The 23453-nt window shown below is 38.0% G+C and overlaps 1 protein-coding gene across 4 annotated transcripts in view; it reads left to right on the forward strand.

Annotated features, from left to right (window-relative positions):
- LOC121730778 (protein grainyhead) overlaps positions 1–23453 on the forward strand; it is a 115043-nt gene that overhangs the window by 75092 nt on the left and 16498 nt on the right. For 3 of the 4 annotated variants that reach the window (XM_042119970.1, XM_042119971.1, XM_042119972.1), the window contains 4 exons: positions 4639–4801; positions 5147–5563; positions 8965–9122; positions 14966–15128. In XM_042119970.1, the coding sequence (XP_041975904.1) occupies positions 4639–4801; positions 5147–5563; positions 8965–9122; positions 14966–15128 (901 nt within the window). The remainder of the gene's footprint in view (positions 1–4638; positions 4802–5146; positions 5564–8964; positions 9123–14965; positions 15129–23453) is intronic. The other variant, XM_042119973.1, reaches the window with a different exon arrangement.

Raw genomic sequence — 23453 nt, forward strand, 5'->3', positions numbered from 1 at the left:
GAGGTGGCCGTGCGGGAGGTCGCCGCCGATTCGGCATGAAATAGTGCCAACTGACTCCCTTATCTAAAATAAACATCGCAGCGCCATCGCCGGTGAAACATGCCTTCAATTATCATAAATCCGCGCACCGACGTCGCCGCCGCCCGCACCCGCCCCGCCCGGCTGCTCACATGCGAACAAATCAAATATATTTAATGTGCCCGACGACGCATTATTTGTAATAGTCTCAAATGAACCCCGCAGCTCGAGTGGGAGCTAATTTGTGGGTTAAAACGACGAACGGTAGACCGATGCGTTTATGTATGTTAATTGAAAACAGATTTTGATGGATATCACACGGAGCTTTAATGATAACATTTTATGTCTAATTTATTGTAGGTATTAATTTAATAATTGTAATATTATAATAACCGAATATTGCATTAAAATTAAAATATTTGAGTATGCATAAAAAGTTGTATGCATAATTTTAGAAGCGTGCGGTGCATCGAAAGCACTGGAAATGGCGTAATGAGGGCGTAGCGCTACGGACAATGGACGCGCTACGGGCTACGGCGTAGGCGCTCCGTAGCCGATGACACGGAAACGTCAAACACGAGTACCCGGGATAGTGAAAATGGAATAATTGTTGCTCTACTTTCCAATATTTTTTTTGTTGCAAAAACTTTTTACTTCCCTAATCAGCTTCCCAGCAGCATTGAGATAAAAAGTCAAATTACAGTTTAGCGAGAAAAATAATCGGTTAGGTCGTGGGATTAAAGCGATGTTTGTATAATCAAAACAGTTAAAACATCCTTATGCACCTGTCACGAGAACAGGTATTAGCGGTTAAACTCGTTCGTCGAGGTAGTGCTCAGTATTAAATAATTTGTCGATACACGGCCGTCCATCTGGGGACTGTTTTCGCCGCTGTTTATTTTGCATTCATTTTGTACGGTCGAGTAAGGAATAAATTTACCTTTTTAAACCTTATTTCTTGGGAATAGAGTTCAAAAGTGTTAAGCCGAGTCTGTCTTCGACACAACGTACTTTTTCATCGCGGAATATTTTATTCGACGCGGCGCGGTGTAATGCTGCAGCTTCACTAATTGCCTCTCGCTTATTTGTTTGTCATATTAGTGATAGTTTAATTTTATGATGCTTCTAGCTGTTCCTGTACGCTTTTGCCATAATATTATATAAGTTTTTTTTGTTATGAAAATTGATGTTGCACACAAAATTCGGTCGAGAATCGGTCGAGCGAGATGAGTTTGGCCATATACCGTAAATATTAAAACTTAGAATGTTTTAAACGTCATAGTTATTTTTTATACAAGATCAATATTAAGCTTACTTAATAACCTGTCAAAATTAAATCCTTATATTAAATTTTAATCTTCATTAAAATATGAAATAGCAAAAAAATGGCCATGAATCACGACTAATATTTTATTTATTAGTTTGACCACATTTATATTATTGTGGTCAATAATTCAAAAACGTTCACAAAAAATCAGATTACTTTCTAAAATATGCTATTAATATTTTTTTTGTTTTACTTCTAGTTTTGGTTACTACACAATTAAAATTTTTCACTATACGTCTTTTGCACACATAAATCCTGATGTTTCTTGATAATAGTAGACACTAGAATATATAAATAATTGGCCAAGTGCGAGTTGGACTCGCACACGAACCGTTCCGTACTGTTATAAAGCAAGAATATGCCAAAAATTGTTTTTTTTAGGGGAGCCTCCCTTAAATTTTTATTTTATTTAAATATTATTATTAATTATTAAAGTACACATATAATTATGGCCTTTGTGAAAATTTAAAGTGCCTAACTGTTGCCATTATTGTTACCGAGTAAAAAAGGACAAAAAAATCACGTTTGTTGTATGGGAGCCCCCCATAAATATTAGGTTGGGGAAAAAGTTTCTTCGCATTTTACATAAAAATTCAAAAGATTTTTTATAAAGTTTATTTACAATTGACTAAAGTATACAGCTGGCATTTTGTTCGATAACTTTTTGCCATCTTGTTGGTAGGGACATGAGCCGATTGCTATAAAAATTTTGGGACTTCTGATGAAAAAACTGCGACAAGTGGTTTTGGCAGTCCTCTTGTGATGTCAACCGGACACTGCCTAAGGAATTCTGCAGCGACCGAAACAGGTAGAAATCTGAAGGTGCAAGGTCAGGACTATATGGTGGATGCATTAACACCTCCCAGCCAAACTCCCGTAATTTTTGGTGAGTGGCTAACTGCCGCACTCAGAGTGGAACATTAATTAGTTAAATGTAATTAATTCAAAATTTTGACATAAGCCCCATACATTATCTGTCAAACTCTCCATTGAATTGAAGATTAATCTTAATTAAATGTCTCTGAGTAAGGTGGTTAAAATGTGTGAGGTCTAGCGTTATCGTGGTGAAAAACCACACCTTTTGTTTATTGTTTTTAAGTTTCCGGCCGCTTTGTCTCAACTTCTTGCTTTAATCTCCTCAGTTATTTGTAGTACAGTTTAGAAGCGATGATCCTGCCTGGCGGTAACAGCTCATAATGAATAATGCCCTTCCAATCCCACCACACACACATCATCACCTTGTTGCGAGTTAACCCAGGTTTCGCCACATTCTGTGAATCCTGACCGGCCTTTGACCACGATTTTTTTCGCACGTTTTTGTCGTACGTGATCCACTTTTCATCACCAGTTATCAGCTTCTTCAGAAATGGTTCGGTTCCATAATTCATTACGTCGTAATAAAGAATCACAAATGAGTATTTAGAGGTTCATTAGGTTTCTTTCAGTGACCTCATGAGGCACCTAAATATCGTGCTTTTTTGTGTACCCAGCTTTTTTCAAATGCGCTAAAACCGTTTTGTGGTCAATCCCCAGTTCTTCAGCTACATCGTAACTATTAATATGCCGATCTTGCTCCACGTCTCCAAAAATGGCATCAGTTTTGTCCGTAACAGGGCGATCCTTGATATCAAAATTTCCGGATTGAAAATGCTTAAACCAAATTTGCGCTACTCTCACAGAATACTGTATTAGGTCCATAAACACCAAAAATTTTTTTCGCGGCTTGTGTTTCATTTTTACCTTTTTTGTAATTAAATTTTAAAATGTATCGAATTTCTATATCTGTCGAATTTCTTCATTAGAATCACTCGTTTTAACAAAAAGAAAAACAAATGAAAAACTCACATTTACCTAATTTGAATTTGGAATTGTTTTCTGTAAAATTAAAACTTTTTAATAATACCAAAATCAGTCAGATACCTACAATGGGTATAGCCCAAGAGATCTTATGACAAGTTCATACATACTATAAATTATAGTATGTATGAACTTGTTATAAGATCAAGATGCATTATAGTCTATAATGCAAAAAGACTTTTTTCCCAACCTATTATTAATTTTATTTTGTTTTTAGTTTTTCTTGTTATAGCGGAAACAAATATACACAATCTATGAAAATTTTAGAAGTCTAGCTATAGCGGTTCTTGAGACAGACGGACAGATGACGAAGTCTTAGTAATAGGGTCCCGTTTTTACCCTTTGGGTACGGAACCCTAAAGATCAAGAGCTATTAAGCAGTTTTCAAGAAGTGGGTTGGTTGATGGCTCGTTTTAATCATTATTTTATCTTTACACCTTAATGATAAGATTAGAATTAACACAGCATAAGTATGAGGTCTTCAGAGGATAATGAATTCATTTATGCAATCTGTAATTTTCACAATAAATTAAATGTTAATGTTTTCGCGTCCTCTGTTAATTACATAATTACATACAAGTGCTTCTCTCATGTGAATACAGAATATGCAAACGCGCCGTCTCCAGCCCATAGATTTATAGATCCTTGAGTCATTGAACCTTAGGATTTTGCTTCACACACAAATTTAATAGGTAATATTTAAAGGCAAAGGCTTTGTGAGTGATTGTTAGTTTTTCTGCCATAAAATAATTAACGCATTTTGATGAAAATTGGCGTCGTAGGCTCTTATATTTCAATGCAGAGCGTAAATATTTACTTGTACTAAATATTTATTTAACACGTATCTTTTAGATAGCCTTGGTCTTAGATGCAAATAAATTATTGAAAATTGTAAATATCGTTGTTATACTAATTTACTAAGGCTGAAAAATAATCCTACTTAAATTTCGTAAAATAACAACGATAAGATTATTCGAAATTCTCTAATTGGCAAGATATTATGTCATACCTAGTTTTGTAAAGTACTTGGACTTAAAAAAAATAATGAAAACTTGTGATTTTGTGTTAGCTTTTTTGTTTTTTGAATTTTTCGTGAAAATATTTATAGTAGTATGGTATAAGCTATAAGTAGTTTAAAATAGATATTAAATAAAATCAACACATTTATTGCGTGTTGAATGCTGAATTGAGTAACACTTAGGTCGCCTTAATTAGTCGTTATTTATCAAACAGGAGTCTGTAATTAATCTGAGGTTAATGGGGGCAGTAATTAGCGACACCGCTACCAGATATCGCACGCGAACTGATAACAAATGTCAAAGTTTGTCAACAGAGCGCGACTCGAGAACGCTCTGGTGACGGGCGCGCGCGTCGCGCCCGGGCCGAGAATGCGGCGCGCGCGCACGTCACCAATCGCACACGTATCCCCTCCGCAGGGCCGGCGGCGCGCTGAAGGTAGCCAATGGCGGCCACGGGGCGGAGCTGGGCGAGCTGTCGGGGCTGCTGCACGCGGGGCTCGTGAAGCGCGAGCCCGAGGACCTGAGCCGCAAGGTGGTCGACGAGCCGGAGCCGCACGCGCTCAAGCCGCAGCGACATAAGGTGCGTCACACGTCCGCTCGCCGCCGTCGCGCGCGCACGCACTCACACACTTTCCTCCCGGTCACTCATGTATTGTTATTTACCACGGTCGACGTACGATGCGCCGAGCGCTCGGCTCGAGTCGCACTAGCCGCGCCCGCCCGCGCCCCCGCCCGGCCGGCCAGCGCCGCCCGCCCTACCCGTGTGATTGGAGTTGAGATCCATCTTTAGACGTGAACGTGACCCAGCAGAAACCTAGTGCCCGTGAAGCTGTGAACTGTGCTCGGACGCGGCATGTACGCGTCGACGTTGCGTAGTGGACAATTGTCGTGGGAGAGCGCGTGTAACAGACGCGTGTGTCCGCAGGTGGCTGTCGGCGAGCCCGGCGAGGCGGCGTCGCCGTCGCCGGCGCCGTCCCGGGCCTCCTCGGCCGGCTCGCTCCTGCCGGACGCAGCCATGTACGCGGCGCAGATGTTTGCGCCGCCCGGAACCCCGAGCCCCACGCCGTACGGCGAGCAGTACCCGCGCCAGCCGGCCTCCTTCGCCGGCGAGTCGTACTACAGGGAGTACTTCGTCGGCGAGGGCTACCAGCAGAGGGCGGCGCCGCCGTACGGCGACGCGGAGCCGGCGCCGGCGTCGACGTTTGGGGAGCGGTACGCGGCGCCGCGCTACCACGGCAAGAGCGTCATCGCCGCCGCTGGCCTCACCGTGGACCTGCCGTCGCCGGACAGCGGCATCGGCGCCGACGCTGTCACCCCCCGGGACCACACGGCCGTGCAGCAGGTCGGTGCGAGCGCGCGCGGGCGGGCGGGCTTCATACACGACACACACCACACTATACACTATATATTTTACTTAGGTTAGAGGCGTCATGTCCTATATTTTATCGCTAGTATATTCAGTGCTTATACTTATTCATATTCGTGTCGAAAGTATTAAACATTATATATTTCTTATTAGTCTATCTGTACATCTAACCTAACATGTCATCACTACAGTGTACTCTAATCAGTTCCGGAGACCTTGAGAATTTTCGAACTAATTACAATATAAGTGGCTGAAGCCCTCCCGCGCTCTGTTTTGTGGTTCAGAAATTCTTGTTGTTTGTAACTATGTAGCTCTTCTTCTTCAGTATGTAGTAAATTTAACAATTTTAAGTAATCGCAAGAAAACAGTATAGGAATGGCATAGTACCTAAAATGATCTTACCAACATATTTGTTATTCTTATTAGAATTATTTAATTGGTCGTTATGGAAGTAATTATTGATTGGGTATTTGGTTTAAAGCGAATTTTACACGATTGCACAATTACCCACGGTTCCTTTCGAAATTATGTCAAAAATGTTTCTAAAAATACTACTCATAGCTATTTATAGTGGTCTTAATTATTTAGTTTTGTAGTTAACTGATGCAATTACAGGAAATTTGGTGCTACGATTTTGCAAAAATCCTTCAATTATTAGTCACAATATTTTAAAAATAGTTTTATTGGGCTGGAAATAGCTTTATTGCATATATAATATAATAACTCGTGTTTCTGCATCTGTGACACAGCGGGTGTTTGGTCTCGGACAATGTCGTGACGTGCTAATAGACCTTCGAAGCGATACGTCTAGAAAAAGCTTTGTATTTAAAATAACAAATTGACATGAGTTCTGTATAATCTGGTTAAGAATAAAGTGGTTTTGAAGGGCTCGCGGTAGTCGGTAGGTGTGGCGCGCACGAGCGGTGCACATTGTCGCGGGGAAACAGCCTCGTTGTCGCGCTAATAGATGTTATATCAGCTGCTAACTTATTACAATGAATTAATCCAGTTGAGCCGAGCGTACATTACCAGTACACGGTACCAGTTTCACAATTGTACGAGACAACCTACATGATGTAAAGCTTAATACCAATCATAAAACTGCAGTAACTCTATGTCATTCAAAGTACTTAACACGAACGGATTTTTAAGTAAAGCAATCTCGAACATAATAATAATTATAATATTCCTCATTACATTCTAGGAAGAGAATTACTAGATAACGCTTATCACAAAGATAGAAAGGGATGAAGAATACAAATATTGCAAAAAAGAGCAATAATATGTAAACAACTTTTAAACTTGCTTAAAAAAATAATGTTCGAACAAAATAGCAAAAGAGATATTTACGCATATACCTCATGAAATTACCTGTTAAACTTGCCCTTAAGTCTTGAAATGTTAATTTAATGAGTAACAAAATATTGGCGAGCAAACATTCGTTTGGCAGCTTGGACATATCGAGCCCAAAGACAAGTTGTGTAACGAGTTCTGAAAAACATCGATACTTAAGCCCAAAACGTCAAAACGAAAAGGTCTTAATAAGGTCGGGTTTTTTGTACTTTAATCTTTTACATTCACCAAACTAAATTGAAACAGTCTTTTGTTTTTCCTAATACACCAAAACAAAAATGGGTCTTGTGAATTTCATAGTATTAATAAGGTGGTTGTTAAAAGTTATCAATAACATCACAAGTCCCAACGTGTATCTAAAAGACATTCAACTTGTCAGCGGGGCTAAAATGGTCACATTTAGCAATTCCTCTCAATCGATTCAGCAACTGAATTGTCAAAACTGTCAAACTGAGAAATGTCAAATTAGTACGAATTACTAGACATGAATTGCAAGCAGACTTACATTTTGCGTTTTAAAAAAATTGATCATATTATTGATTCATTATATGATTCTACAAAGCGACCATTTTAGCCCTCCAGGCTATATTAAATCAAATTAAGCAATACCAACTTAAGGCACATTAATTTTAAAACTTACCTACTCATTTACAGTAAACATTTCCTGATAATTAAGTAAATATATTTACGTATATTATATATCATGTCCTTTTAAATATTAAACAGCATTTATAACTTCCTTGTGATTTAAATTATAGGTATTGTTCTAAGATATAAGTCACTTATTCATTAAACTAAAAGCGAATATTATAAAGACGATATTGATGTAGTTTGTAACGCGAGAATGATTTTTGTGTACAAAGTATTTAAACTTTCTTATAAAAAATTCAATTTTAAACACACACACACACACACACACGTCATATAAGTTACTAACAATGTGTATATTATGCCTTATGTACAAAATATTTGTTGTAAGCGCTAGTAAAGCTTAATTTTATAATAATTAATTAATAGCTAGAGTGTCAAAATCAAGTGACAAAATGACAAAAAAAAAACAATTTCGAGGAATTGGACCTTTTCCTTGTTCCTGTATACAAAATAAACACTCAAGATCACTTTTTGCATTTGATTGTGCTAAATATAATGTAACTTATACATAATTTAAACGATACATAGTTTTTCCCACACGCGGAAGATTAAAATAGATTTTACATTGATTCAGTATTTTTTGCAGTTAGCTAAATTAATATTAAGTAATTACTTACTTTATACTTTACACGCATACTTTAAAACTTTACAAAATTTACTAAGCCAATTTAAAGTTATTATGTAAGTTTTAAAATTGAAATGAATTCGTTGAGTAATACATGTTTTGAGTTTTTTGTTAATAAAACGAGAGAGCATCATTGCGTTATAAACGAGATTTCTGCTATGTTGACCGTAGAATTATCTAACCAGATCTACAGAAATAAAAATTTGACAGTAAAACACGATAAGATCAAATGAGCATTTGAAATTTTAAAATTTAGAATTTAACCATGATCTTGGACATGTCTTTTAATGCCTTACACAGTAATTCGCTATAAACCATAATATTTATGCTCCTAAGTTTATTAAATATCGGAATATACCGAATATAACTTTATGTGTTTAATAATTACAAACGATGTTTGTCAGATCATTATTAAATTTCAACGTACGAGGTTTTTTTTACTGGAAAAAGTACTTTTTACAGAAGTTTACTGTCATGAGAAAATGTTTGTAAATGTTCCTCATAATCCTGTCGATTGTTCATCAAATATGCAAATGAGACCTGTTTTGAGAAGAAATAAGAACTTAAAATAGAATGATAGATAAATAAAGTCCATCATCGTTAATTAATAAGATAATATAGCACTGTACAGCGTATGACATTGACGAACATAAATTAACTGTTATTAATTACATAATTTATTCCATTCTTTTTTTAATTTATTAGCGTTAATGGCAAGTTTCATGACGGAGGGTTTTTTTTCTAATAGTCGTTCGAGTACACGGTGATTTGCCAACAACCCGGCGGAGTAGAGGACGGCCGGGGGACCCCCGCCGCCCACCACTCCCCCGCACAGCCCCCGCGGACGAGGCCCTGGCACGACTTCGGCAGACAAAATGATGCGGACAAAATTCAAATTGCAAAATTGTGAGTACAATCTTCGTATTAACCCCGGAAGAATTTGTCACAAAAAGATCAAAAATGTTTGTCTCTATTTTCCGGTTAAATGTAGGATCTAAGGAACATAAATGCATTAGGATGTACAACCGTTTTAAATTAACGACATGAAGGAAGTAATAATTTCCATGTCACTTTATACGAGTAGGTTGGAACATATGTCTTTCCGTTTCTTAAAAAAAATCCTAACATTTACACCCGATGAAGCACTCAGCAGTCAGCATAGTTAAATCTATAGCGTAAAGTAGCGTTTAAAATTAATTGATATTCAAATACAATCTCGTGGTGCGTAAACTGTACAAACATGGTATAACCGGTAAACATCGTATGCAACTCTGTTGACCCATCACTTTGCACTTCTTAACAAAGATACAGCTGCCCTTTCTATGAATATGTTGCTAGACTTTATTTCGGAGTTAAATTCATATAAAATATCTATCCGCAGGTAACTTTATATACAGATAAGAACATTATGTAGTGGAAATTCCGCAATAAAACTGTGCATTAAATGGAGCTGGCGCACCGAGTGTTTCCTAACTTTACACTGTGTTCGTAATTTAATACATGATTGAGTTATCTTGTTAGTTGTTCTAAGTACTATTTTTCATTTAAAATATTATTGTTTTATTATTTAATTTCAGGTTTGAGATCAAATGATAATAAAATGATTAGTACATGGTTTATTAGAAGTACATTTAAATATGAACATACATATGATAAACACGTGTACAATAATTAGTTTTGTGAGGTCGGGTGCTAAACGAAAGTACGTGACGGTAGAGGAGTGTTAATTGACAATTTCCCTTCTTTTCTTAAAAATATTGCCTGCCAGGTGAGCACCTGATCTGTGTTTGTACCATCGAGGAAATTGATTCCTAGGCAGTTGACGGACCTACGTCATGTGGTCGGCTTATGTCAATTCAATGTTAGCTGTGATCGGTCGGATGGGTATAATTTAACGCGACCAAATTACTTAGGTCCGCTATCTGCCTAGGAATAGACTTCTCTGAGTACATCTTCAGTCACAGTGATCAATCGGTGATTCTTGAGAGTGCACAAAATCTCAAAACAGAAAATTAAAAGAAACAAGTCGCAAAAAACATTATTTCTTTTTTTACAATTGATTGATAAAATATTTGGTTGAGTAGTTTGTATATATTTGCATTAATAAGCATGCGATGAAATAATAATGACTAAATATCATGTTTTGACTTCGTGCGTCGTGACTCTACCAGAGTAGAGCTGAGACATAAGTAGCTTATGTAGACAGGGGGGATAATGCGATCAAGATATAGGCTAATTCTCTTTACATAACATACTGACACTTAATTTTGCAAGTTCCTGTTCAAATAATTAACTTTAATAAATGTCAAGTCATAAAAGACTTTGTAAATATTAAAAAATCGCTTTAACGAGCTTTCCTTAAAGTTCCTACAATAAAATGAGGTTTTTATTTAAGGTCCTTAAAATGTTTTGAAATTGTAACGAAACTGATGTGATATCGTTTATTTAATTATCGAGGCATTTGTATTAAGTTCGCCTTATCTCGAGCGTTAATTGCCTCTGTCTTAATGTAGGTATATAAATGTTACTATAAAATATTTTCTAAATTGCTGCGTAATGAATTTTACAATGTAGGTTTATGCGTGCCCTGACTGACGGGAACGATTTACCTTACACTTTATGATCTGCGAAATTGGCCGAACTTTAAAATCGGTTCCCGTTTACTTAGCATTAATTTAAGGTGTCGACTGTCGAGGTGCTACAGTTTGATATAATAAAAACGCTCCACATTCAAACGTAAAATCAAATAAACTTTAGAGTCATTTATTCTGTTGCGTCAGAATGTTGAGTAGGCTCACTTCAATTTATTTCTTTAACTATGTTTAATACGTTTTATTTCTTTTTCATGCAAACTAGTGAACAGAACGTTTCGTGTAAGTATACCTAATGCCTGTCGACGCTGTATAATTTTGACATTCGAAATCATTTTTTTCTTAGTGCTTCGTATTTTTATAGAATGACCTGATTCATAATAACACATCCTATTAATAGCACGAGGAAATGTCAGTTTTGCAGTAAAATCTCAAATAATAAAAGCATTTAATATATTTTATTTTTAGGTCGTTAAGAATTATAATAGCCTACTATTACTATCATTACAGCCACAAATAAAAAATATATAAATAAGAGTCGAGTAAAGCGAAATGGTAGAGCCGAGTAAATGTCGAAAAACAAATCGTTATAGAGTCGTGTGTCGTCGACGTAGCGCGTAGCGGAAACAGCCGTCAACATGATAAGTGCATTAGCATTATTATCTCAATAATTACCTGCTTGCATTTGGCCCGAATAACTCCGTCGCCCTCGCGTCTTACATTACGTAGTCGCGTCGTGCGGTCGTTTACCGGACTTCGCTGGACAGTTTTAACGCCTGCCGATGTTTGGTCTCGTACTTACCGACCCGAAGTACCGGCCCGCCGCCGGACCACTGTATTTGCCCCTCGAAATGAGAGGTATCTCAATCGAGCGATGTGTGCCCCGATAATTATCGCTCCTAAAAGGCATCTAATAACCGAGCGTATTTACCGCGAGTTCCGTTTCTAATCCCCGTTCTGTTAAATATCTTGTAAATACCCGAGATAGAAGTCGTAAACGTGTTATAAACATCCGTCCTTAATCTGCCGAGCGCTTAATGTATACTATATATGCAAATGTAATGTAGCAGGGTAATTTTTCAATAGGAAATATGTAATTGCAAAGCTCGGTAATCGCGCAAGTACCGTGGAGGTACCTACGCTCGAGCTGCTGAATATTTTTAACCCGTGAACCGAGTGATATCATTCTGTTAGTATAATAACTAACAACCGTCATTATAATGCCACGAAAATATTCCAGTCGCTGCTCTACAGTGACTAGGAAAACAAACTCTAAACATAAATAGCAATTAGTCATGTGGCCATAAAAATTAAATGAATTTTATAATTTACGTTTAAATTGAATAACATTTTTCATTCTTATATACTAAATATATATTTATTATACTAATTTATGAGCGCGATGTCGATCAGATGCTAATTATCATGGAAATGCTCAGACCGACTGACACTCATTGGTCTAGAGCCCCGCGCTCAACTGTAAAAACCCATTAAATAAATTCGGAACGTCTCCCCGATATATGATAAAATCATTTTATTGTAATATTATTTATTTAATCATTATTATTAATTTCTTAAATTAAAAAAAGAAAGAATTAATAAATAAATTTAATTGTACCTATATTAAAGAAATAAGAGGTAATAATTTGCTGTGTGTCGCTAGGGCGCAAAGTTAGCTGAATTCATTAAAATCTTTATTTTGATTTATCTGATGATTTAAAAAAGTGGCTCAACGCCTATAACTCACAGGCTTACATTAAAATAGCTAATGCAATATTATAGCAACCTTAGATCAGCATCAGTATAAATGATTATCAATAAAATGTTATTCAATGAATCAAGTTTTTGTTTTTATTTTTAATACGGGCCTATAATTGAAGTAGACATCTTTATCAGAAACATTCAACACGTATTGCAATACTAGCTATAATAACTAGTAATATAGAACACTTCATTGTATTTTGAAGTTCAGTATACGCTGTACAGTATACATATATATTCAGTATTGTAACAAGGCATTCATAGATATGGTCGTCGGTCAGTAATAGGAGGACTGATATATGCGCATCTAATTTGGCAGGTCGTCACCGCGGGACGCCGCGCGCCGCGCGCCGTCGTCCGTCCCCGGTCTCAGTTCGTCCCCCGCTCGCGGAATGCGTTTTTACCGCGACCACTTTGTTGTTGGGCCCCGAAGCTTTTTGCGTGCCTATCAATTTCCGCGCCTCGCCGATTGGTTTATTCATGAAAGGTCCACCTTCACGCAGGAAGTGTCTTTTTTCGGTGGCAGCGCTTCTGAAATTCGTAATGAAGCTCATTAGAAAACAATGCCTTCTTTATCGTGCGGGGCGCGGTACCGAGATAAATATGTCACCTCACCTCGTTTTATTTTCACGCCCGATCAGCCGCCCGAGTGTACGAAACCTTGTACCCCGACGTGCTCCTCGAGCTTATTAGAGGTAGTTCGACCTCTGCGAATTTCGATTCGTATCCATTGAAGTATTAAAATTTTGTCAAGTTCCGTGTGGAGCCTCTAGTTTTGTCGCAATGATCTTATCTCGCAACAATGTATCTCGGACTACCCGCAAAGTAATTACCTGTCAAATTAATGCATTAGTCACATTATCGGCCGTCGTATCTGAGATATGGCACAAGTGGAGGGCCCGCGCTCGCCGGCCGGCACTAAACGCATAATTAAATTAAGGGCAGGATTAGAAAGTCCGTATTGATGGAAATTGCGTCTGGAATAACGACAGAATCAGATACGAAAACAACGGCCCGCCGATCTGTCAATGTCGCCTCGAGTTTGCATTACACAAATACGCGGCCTTTATCTGCCCGCTCATTCTGAATGGCTCGCATCGACGGGGTCGTTCGCCAAATTGTTTTCGATAAACTTTAAATAATAGCGCAGCGAACCGAGAATAGAGGACTATCTGTGTATCGTCTATTATAAAATCACGAGTAAGGAAGGATTTATGTTATCTGGGTCCATAACTCGTGTCTTTATGCAGCTTCGTATTTCCTTATGTGATATGAGCTTAATTAAGAGACAATACAATGGGTAAGGATTTAAAGAGCATAATAAGTTACGGGTTCGGCCGGGCTTTACTGCTAACGTTATTGAATATATCGTTGCGGGGCTCGGTTCTATACGTTTTGATGTCATTATTATTTGTAGTGCCCTACCTAACGGTACTGCTAAAACCCAACATCATTATAATATCAGCGGGGCGAAAATGGTCGCTTTGAAGACTCATGATATGAATCACAATATGATTCATTTTTCTAAAATCGCAAAATGCAACTCTGCTTGCAATTCATTTCTGTATTTTTGTAGTGATTTGACATTTGTCAATTTGACAGTTTTGACAATTCATTTGCTGAATTGATTGAGAGGAATTACTAAATGTGACCATTTTAGCCCCGCCGTTACAATCGCATTTGTGTTTTAGAATATAATTTGGTTAAGCCCTTTAATTAAATACGATTTCAAACTTATAGATTTATTAGGCATATCGGTAGCAAAGTAGGAACTATTGATCGGCAAGCGTAAATAAATATTTTTTTTATCGTCGTAACATTTTACAGTAGGCGGGCTGTGCAGTTTTATGGGCGCGGAGCAGGCGATGCGGTTATATAATGCGAATACAATACTGATTGCCAAATGCACGGTTCGTGTTCAATATATTTTAATTATCGCTGTGCAGACTCGATGTGGGTAGAAGTAAACGGCAACAAAGAGTCGTTTGCGATCACGCGGCGGCGGCGTGCGTCAGTGCGACACGCGAGCCCGGGTTTTCCTTCCGCCGCCCGCGCAGGAAACGCCGAGAAAATGCTATTTTCATTGCGCACTCCGAACTGGATCTCTAAAGCCCGAGTTTACGTAACGCGGGCTGCGGAGACAAGCCGGCGCAATTAAGATTTCCACTTTTTGCACGCTCCACTTCACGGAAACTTTATTGTCGTAACTGGTGATATTTAATCTCAAAGAAGAAATCGCAATTTTTCTAAACGGCCCCATGTAAACTACTGATCTTTTATCTCGACGGTTATTGTCGCCACTACTATGTTACTCGGTAGAGCCGTTATCTCGATCTTAAGTGCGTGGTGGCTGCCACTCATCCTCGTCAGTCGCTAACGCTGGTTTCGTTTCGGCAGGTTTTCTCCGTACGGCTTCAAGTACCACCTGGAGACGGCGTCCAGCAGCTCGCAGCGGCGGGAGGACGACCGCATCACGTACATCAACAAGGGCCAGTTCTACGGCATCACGCTGGAGTACCTCCACGACCCCGACAAGCCGCTTAAGAATCAAATAGTGAAGGTAAGTTCGTACGACTCTATGACTCTACCATAGTAAGCTATTAATACTTTTTGCTGTCGCGGAATAAAACACGTTATTTATGGCCGTAATATAACGTCGACGTCTCCGTAGGTACATACCAGCTGCATCCTCTACTGGGTTCCCAAGATTCTTAGATATCGTTGATGTTTATTACTGAGATAACTACACTACTCGTCGCCGTCACTATGTTCTCCCAGTTATTAACAATTTTACGTTGATTTGGGCAAACAAAACACTCCTTTATTCATCAAGTGTAGACAACAAATTGGCAATTAGCAATCTGATGTTCAAAATATAATTTGAGTTTCAATTTATCACGTCCGCTCTTCTCAAAATACATCGAAGATATTCTTTCCCAGCAATTAAACAAATGCATAAAAAGTAACGGTACACGGAAATTTGTATTGTACTAAAAATTCCGAGTACGACAAAAATTTCCTTTAAGTTTTCACTCGTGTTTAGCGGCCGGATGTTTACGTTAGCTTATTACTTGCGCTCAAACACCGTTAAACACAGTATAAATAGTATACAGTAGGTATCTTCATAGTAGGCCGCCGAAATTGAGCTTACTCACACATTAGCGTGATTTTAGATAACTTTAAAGAGCAGGACAATGCAGTATCCCTCGCGCGCGTTAAACTTGTTTCTGATTCCAAGAATTTAAATTCAAGAACATGGCTAAGTTAGGCTACTGTATATGTTTTTGTATTGTGATCAATACATCTCTATGTTATTTAAAATAGCTTGAGCCAAACCTACTTTTCGATATTCAAAGTAGTCATTTATCCAGAACCAAATCACTACTATACTATTTTAATGAAATCCCTAAAATTTTGCACGATGAAGTAACAATTTCACAAATTAGCGTGTTTATAAAAAGCGTTTTGAAAAGAATGGAAGAGATCGAGCGCGTTGATGTTTAATACACACGTGTGCGTGGTGCGCGGTCGGTGCATATTTTATGTAATGTGCACTTTCCGCCGCCGACCGCAGAATCCTTAGATAGATTTCGTTTCACGCAGCTCCTGTTTATGGTTTCATGTTCACCTTCGTTTATTCACTTTCGAAACTTTTTTTACAATTGCGCATGATTTTTTTGCGTGTGGAAACTGGAAACTGATTGATATTTTAATAAATCTAAAGGGCTACTTTAATTTTTTTTTAAATTCGCTAAATATTCGGAAATACGAAATTGTGTAGTGTTCTACGAAAGCCCTCAAGTCTCTACTAGGTAGTGATATTGAAGCAAGTAAACGTAATTTGTATAAGAAATATAATCTTACATTTATTATATAATAAAATAATAATAATATCTATGGACGCTTCACACCACGTCAGTCTAGACCTGTGCTAAGTACCTGAAGGACTTGTGTTACAGGCACCAGACAACGGAAATATATTTAATACTTTTATACTATACATATATTTAAGATCTTTTTATATTATACACATATTTAATACACATCCAGACCAAAAGGAACATTGAAAACTTTTTGTTCCGTCGGCGGGATTCGAACCCGCGACCCCCGGCTTGAGCTGCCACATAATAATGATGCCTCAAGTAAAAACCGAGCGTTTTAAATAGTGGTTTATAATATCCGGTCGTTGGGGGAAATATTGCTCATAATTCAAGCTACAGATTTTCGAACGCGCTACCAATTCAATTTTGCGATCTATAAAATATTGATCCGCTCTAATCAATGGAATATTTTAATAAAACTCGTAGATAACACGAAATTTATGAGTATATCATGATTTTAAATATATAATCATAATAATTATTTCAAATGATTACAAAAGTCTGTATGATTTGCATAATTAGGTTCTTTTTAAATATTTGCGAAGTTGTTTTAAAATGTAAAGATCACTTTAAACCTTTTACCTACCTTTAACCTAAAGTTTCTAGTGATTTTACTCTATACAACACAACTTAAAATAATCTTGATTATTCTTAATTAATTACAAATTGTCAGTAGGTAATTGTAAAATATGGCATACAATGTCGGCCGTCATTAGCGGCACTCGGCAGCGAAACCGTCGCGTGACCGAACTGTGTCATTAGTTCATTACCACATGAGAAAATAATTATCAATAAATAACAAAAGACCATAACACAGAGATGATCGCTCTTTTTTCCGTGGAAATCGGAAATCCCGTCGTTCTATTATTTTCCGCTGCTCCCATAGAAAAAGGCTGAAAACCCGCTCCGTGACATAATTAAATAATATTATTAATTTGCGAGAATCTCTTGAAAAACTTGAAAAACCACATTCGAAGCGGTCGAGCTCGTTCCATATCATCTCTTTGTTTTGAAATGGAAATACCGGGACTCGTATTTTTATTTTGCCGATGAGAAAATATAGGGTTAACCGCGCGAGGCGATCGTTTTTCATCTAGTTCCAGCGTGATTCTACGTTTATCTCGATCGTACGGCCTCGGATCGGAGTAATCACAAATACAATGAGACATACGTTCGAAGTTATTATTAAGGCAAGTGGGCCGCGGCCGGGCTGCCGGCATGAATGCGCGGCTGCCGGTGCTGAATTACCTCCGGAGGACCCTTGTGCCGACCGCGGAAGGATCACTCTGGAGAAACTCGGAGGCGGAATAACTGTGAACGGAGTATAGATAGAGCGCGGCGCGTTATCTGCGCGCAATCGGCTCCGCATTGTATGCTGCGCCCGATAATTAAGACGACGCTTTTGACATTCACCATATAGGAACAACACAATGACCGCCCCGGGAGCCCGCCGCCCGCCGCTCGCCGAGGATTGTATCTCTCTTTTGAAACAATAACCTTACTGTATTATGATAAAATAATTTCAATACGAGCCTCGCGTTTCCTTAACGAGCGGGTGCGCCATTAAATATGAAAAATCTCACATTCCTATGTATATTAGGCGGCACGAGGAAATGCTCCAATTTCGCGATAAAGCAGATTCACACAATGGCTGAAGCGATTTTCAAAAAAAGAAAGCTTCCAGATCCGTACCTAATACCTTTATACCTACTATGGTGAAGATGACATTCTATTGTCCGTAGGTTGTAATAAGACTTAAGTTTTAATTATAATATAGATAATAATACTAATATCCAATTAGTGACTAAGTTACGACATTCAAATGTCTTGTAGTTTCTACTGCAAAATATACCTACGACAGAACACAAAATGCAAAGTCTTATTTGCCTTGCTTTATTGCGAGGCTTTGCAAAGAACTGTAATTTCCAAACCAATTATTATTCGAAGCTAAAGTTTGTATTTTTAAATTTGCGTGTAAAATAAAAAGATAGACGTAAATTTATTTTACACATAAAAAAACAAGAAAACTGTACATTCAATTATTTTAGGCACGGCTTTTAACAGTGTCAGTGTTTATTTTAAACTTTAGTCAGTAATGACCGTGCATCTATAAAACCGATTACTTCGCCGCGGCTGACAGTTAAAAATTCACACGCGATGTCAATATATTTTGCGTGTCAAAAAGCCGTTGGAGATACGAGAGATTTTAGTGAGGAGGTCGGCCCTCTGCCGGCGCGGCGTGGCGCGGCATGGCGTGAGTGCTGTAATTGCAGCGCAGGCTGTTCGGGCCCTCACATGATATCATCGGCGTGATTTCCTCCGTCGAAATGTACTCAATTTTATCCGAATTAAACCTAATTAAACCCTAAAATATACAAGTCTTATCCCGTTCGGTCGCACGGTAGCGTCAATTAAAAATTTGCATTTGAATCGCACGTGACAAATGCACTTTTAAAGCGGCGCTTAAGTCAACATTTGTAGAGCGATGCCCCGATGTAATTAAATATACAAAAAGTGCAAGAAAATGATCAATCACGTATTATTGCTACAATTAATCATCGTCGTGGCACAATGTGTGTGTGATAGTTCGTCAGTCTCCGCTCTCGGGAATTAAGGGGAGACACAATATAACCCGATCTATGTTTACTTCTATTACTTTTACATAATAATACCGTGTTGTAGTATTATTACTCTGCAATGTTATTATCTTTTCGTGATTATCTAATGTTTTTATAAATCAATTACAAGTGAAATAACTCATGATTGTTTCGTAGTTACTTAATTACTATTAGCAATGATTATTACATGCTTCATCTTTTATATTATTCTATACTTATTGAACGCATGACTCATAAAAAATAATAGTCCGATTTATAATAAATTATGGTCATAATTTGCTACACGCAAAACAGTCAACTATTTAGTGAAAATGTTGCGTAAATGGGAAGCTCGGTGGAAGACGCTCGGTGTAGGAACACGACGCCATGACGCTGTGTATAATTAAGGCTCCATATAATTAACATACGAATGCCATTTAATACCTTTTAAGCGCTTCTTGTAGACTTCCGCTTATCTATGGGTTGACGATACATTTGAAGACCATTAATGATCACTAATTTATTTGTTGGGAAAAATATATTGGGTGGATTTTGATTGGCCTTAACAAAATTTCATAATAATAATATCTATGGACTATGGACGCTTCACACTACGTCAGTCTGGCACCGTGGTAAGTACCTGAAGGACTTGTATTACGGGTGCCAGACAATGGAAATATATTTAATACTTTTATACTATACATATATTTAAGATTTATATTATATTATACACAAATTTTATACACATGCATGAACCCAGGAACATTGAAAACTTTTTGTTCCTACGGCGGGATTCGAACTCGCGACGCTCGGCTTGAGCCACCACACGCTCTTAACCATTAAGCCACAGAGGTCATAACTATTGGCTAGGTTTGTTATTTAAAAATTATCTGCTACTTTCAATGGTTAAATCTCCATCAAAAGCTCTACGCTGTAGTCAAAAGGACATTGAAAGGAAAATTAACGCTAACTATAAAACAAAAATAATAAAATAAAAAATTTTTTATTTCCGAATAATCCGAATCCGAATCCGAATCCAAATGAAATTCCGAATCCGAAACGTTGATGCTAATGGTGCCTACCACCGGTATAAAACAAACGAAACTACTGTTAAAAGTGTTTAATGAGCTACAAATCAAACAACGTGACTAAACTATTAATTCATACTTTGAAACTACGATAGAGTCGTGTCACGCCTGGGTACTTAAAGCACTTGCATTCGAAAATTTCGACAGTGAAGTTGGAAATATAAAATGTGGCATTTAAAATATCTTTTCGCTAAGTAACTAGTGAGTTGCGATGCTTTGCGTTAAATTCTCTACATTTTTAACAACTTCGAATATATCGCGTATGATTCGGCTGAAGGCTCTCTTCACCGCTCGCGGTTCTTGCTCCAGTTTTTGTCGATGCGAATATAAATATTTTCGTTTCGACAACGGCTAATGAGTTTTAATTTAATTTTTTGCGTTGTCTGCTCTGATTTTGCTTTTTATGGTAATCGTTAACGAATCGCCCCGAATATGAGGGATCGTAACGGTCGGGCACGATCGCCAGACAAGTGAAGGGCTGTCACACGAGACAGATCGCTCTCGCGGCCGCTGGCGCAGAATGAAGTTTTCGTGCGTCGCTTTAAAAAATATAAAAAAAGTATTACGGTATTCCAAAAATGGATAATGCAATTTGCATACACATCATTAATAGTTGGAAGACGCTCGGTAATCAATCACGCGGGATGACTCAATTTCGCACCCTTGACTCCGGAGTTGTACACGCGGAGCTCCACATCCTTCAACATTATTAATTGTTGAATTATACGAGCATTATACTAACCTCTTACGGTTTATATACTGATTTGTTAATGTCTCTTCAAAAACATTCGAAAAAAATTTTTTTGAGGTTGTTGTTTTTGTTCGGATTTTTTTGGATTCGTTTATATTTTCCTCGTTTTTGCTTTATTATGTTTGATAATAATTAGAACATGGGTAATTATGTCGTCAAAACCGACTTCGGGTGCGATAATGACGATCGTAGTCGGCAGGTGTGAAGCTCGGCGCCGCTTCACGGAGCGTGAATTTTCCACGTTCGATTTCAGGTTCGCGTAACGCTATTCGATAACTATTACGCTTTCGTAACATTACGTACTATTAGATAACGCTCATATAAGCGCTGAAATTAATCACTCATTAAATAATAATTATTACCCGAACCGTTTAAATTCCCACGTAATTTCTCAATAATTTTAATTGACTTTCACCGATGAATCGTATCAATAAGTTCGAGGCTTGCGCAACGCGAGGTCGTCATTGTTTCGATAGGGGGCTGTCACAGCGCGCGTATTTAGCGTCAATCCCCGATACCATCGGCGGGCGACGGCCAGCCGCGAGCCGGCCAATCACCGCCGACGCCGGTGCCGGGACCGATTGTGTAACACTCGCCGTGATCTCATTCTTAACATCTAAGCTCTCGCAAGAGCTAGGAGCTGTAAGAAGACCTGCGATACGCAAACGATGTTTCAACGGCTCCGTTATCTTATCAGTATGTCAGTAAATCTATCGACTCCGTCGTGTCAGAGGAAGTCATAAGCTCATAAAATCTAAATTACGAATCTGAGATATCGATTTGGTTAATTAAAATTGATCATGTTTTAAATATAAAATTTTATAGCTACAAAAATATGCCAATTAATTAGTCGTTTCTCCGACTCCACGTCTAGGCATCAGAGCAAGCACGTCGCTTCGGACTCGTCCTCTAAGTTTAGAATTCTCCTACGTCCGGTCCGTCTAATTTTAGAAGAACGCCGATAAACCTATGCGAAAATTTAATATTATAATATTATTTAGGTATTACAAGATAGTCCCTAGAATTGAAAAACATTAAAATTAGTTTTCATCGGGCGCGTCGGCCGGCGCTAATCCGTATCACTCCCTGCGCATTTCAATCTGACATTTCCTTCGGACGTTTGAGCAGATTAGTGCTGCGACGTAACGCCACGTAAAGCCGACGCCGGACGGACCGCGCGGGATTACGTCGCGTCGCGGTCCAGCCAGCGCTGCCGGCCACCGATAATGCGATCAATCACACGCATAAATATTCAAAAGTTTTAAAACGTTTCCTACACCGATACGTAGAGGACTGGAAGTACGTGAATTATACGCTAGTACAGTTATATGTAATGCTTGAAATTGAATTGAATTCAATTAGTAAACAAACCTAGTTTCGTATTTTGCGTATCAGACAGATTTGGGCTGTGAACAGGAAGACAACAGTGATATTTGTGTTTTATCTCAATTTGAATTAAATTCAAAAGATAATAATATGAAAATGAGATGAACTAATTAATATAGAGTCGAGATGTCTATAATAAATCTTTTTCATTAATATTGTTTTTATGATACCCATTGCCTTCGTAAAGCTCAGATAGACCGCACTCTATATTAGACAAAGTAAAATTGTACGTGTAGTAATAATTTTTTTTTCACCAGGTACCTACTCTCTATTCATAAGTTTGTAGCAATTTTCATTTACAACGTGTAGAGTCGTTTCAGTAGTCGAGAGCGAGATAAGCCGGCCACTAACATAAAGCATATCGAAAGTTATTTGAAAACGATGACTATCAAAAAATGGTTTAATAAATATGAAAACACGGCGCGGGGCTACACCCACAGTTCCGCTCTGGATTTATGTCGAAACCGACACCCGGAGAAATAATCTAGGCGTTAAAACGACTAGCACAACTGGCGCACTTAACAAACAGACGTATCCGTATCAGATACAGAGTATCGAGTCGGGCATTACTTCTGCGCTATCGATAAAGCTCAGCGAAATACTCGCGTCCAGCGCACAACATAAATTATTGTCATAAAGCAGATAGGGCTGACGGATGGGCGCCGGCTAATGAACTCGTAGCGACAAAAACGAACGAATCCCGATCCCGGCTCCCGGCGATGAGTTACATTCGACCGCGTAACTTTATTACTTAACTTGTTTACTAGCAGATAAATAGATGCCAACGCGCATGCCGTTCCGCCAGTTATGCCGCTGAAAGCACGCAACTCCAATGTTATAAATTAATGTGAAGTAATACTGAAAAACCCTAACGGTCTTACTAGAAAATATTTAAACATCCTTTGAACAGTTGATTAGAGAAAAATTCTGTACGAAATGGTCTCAAAACAACTGTTCAACAGATGTTTAATCTTTTGTGGTAAAACCGTAAATATTCCTATGCTCAAAGAATTTACGTTATTATGTAAATAATTATTTCATATACATAATTAGCATTATTTTACTGAGCTACATATTTTTAACTACGGCAAGCGAATCCTGAGTAAGTTTAGGATTATAAAATAAATGTTTTAAAATATTCGTAATTAATAAGCATGTAAATGAAGTAGACATAATAGCTTT

This window comes from Aricia agestis, chromosome 9 (assembly GCF_905147365.1).
Source record: "Aricia agestis chromosome 9, ilAriAges1.1, whole genome shotgun sequence".
In the NCBI taxonomy this organism is placed as follows: Eukaryota; Metazoa; Arthropoda; class Insecta; order Lepidoptera; family Lycaenidae; genus Aricia; species Aricia agestis.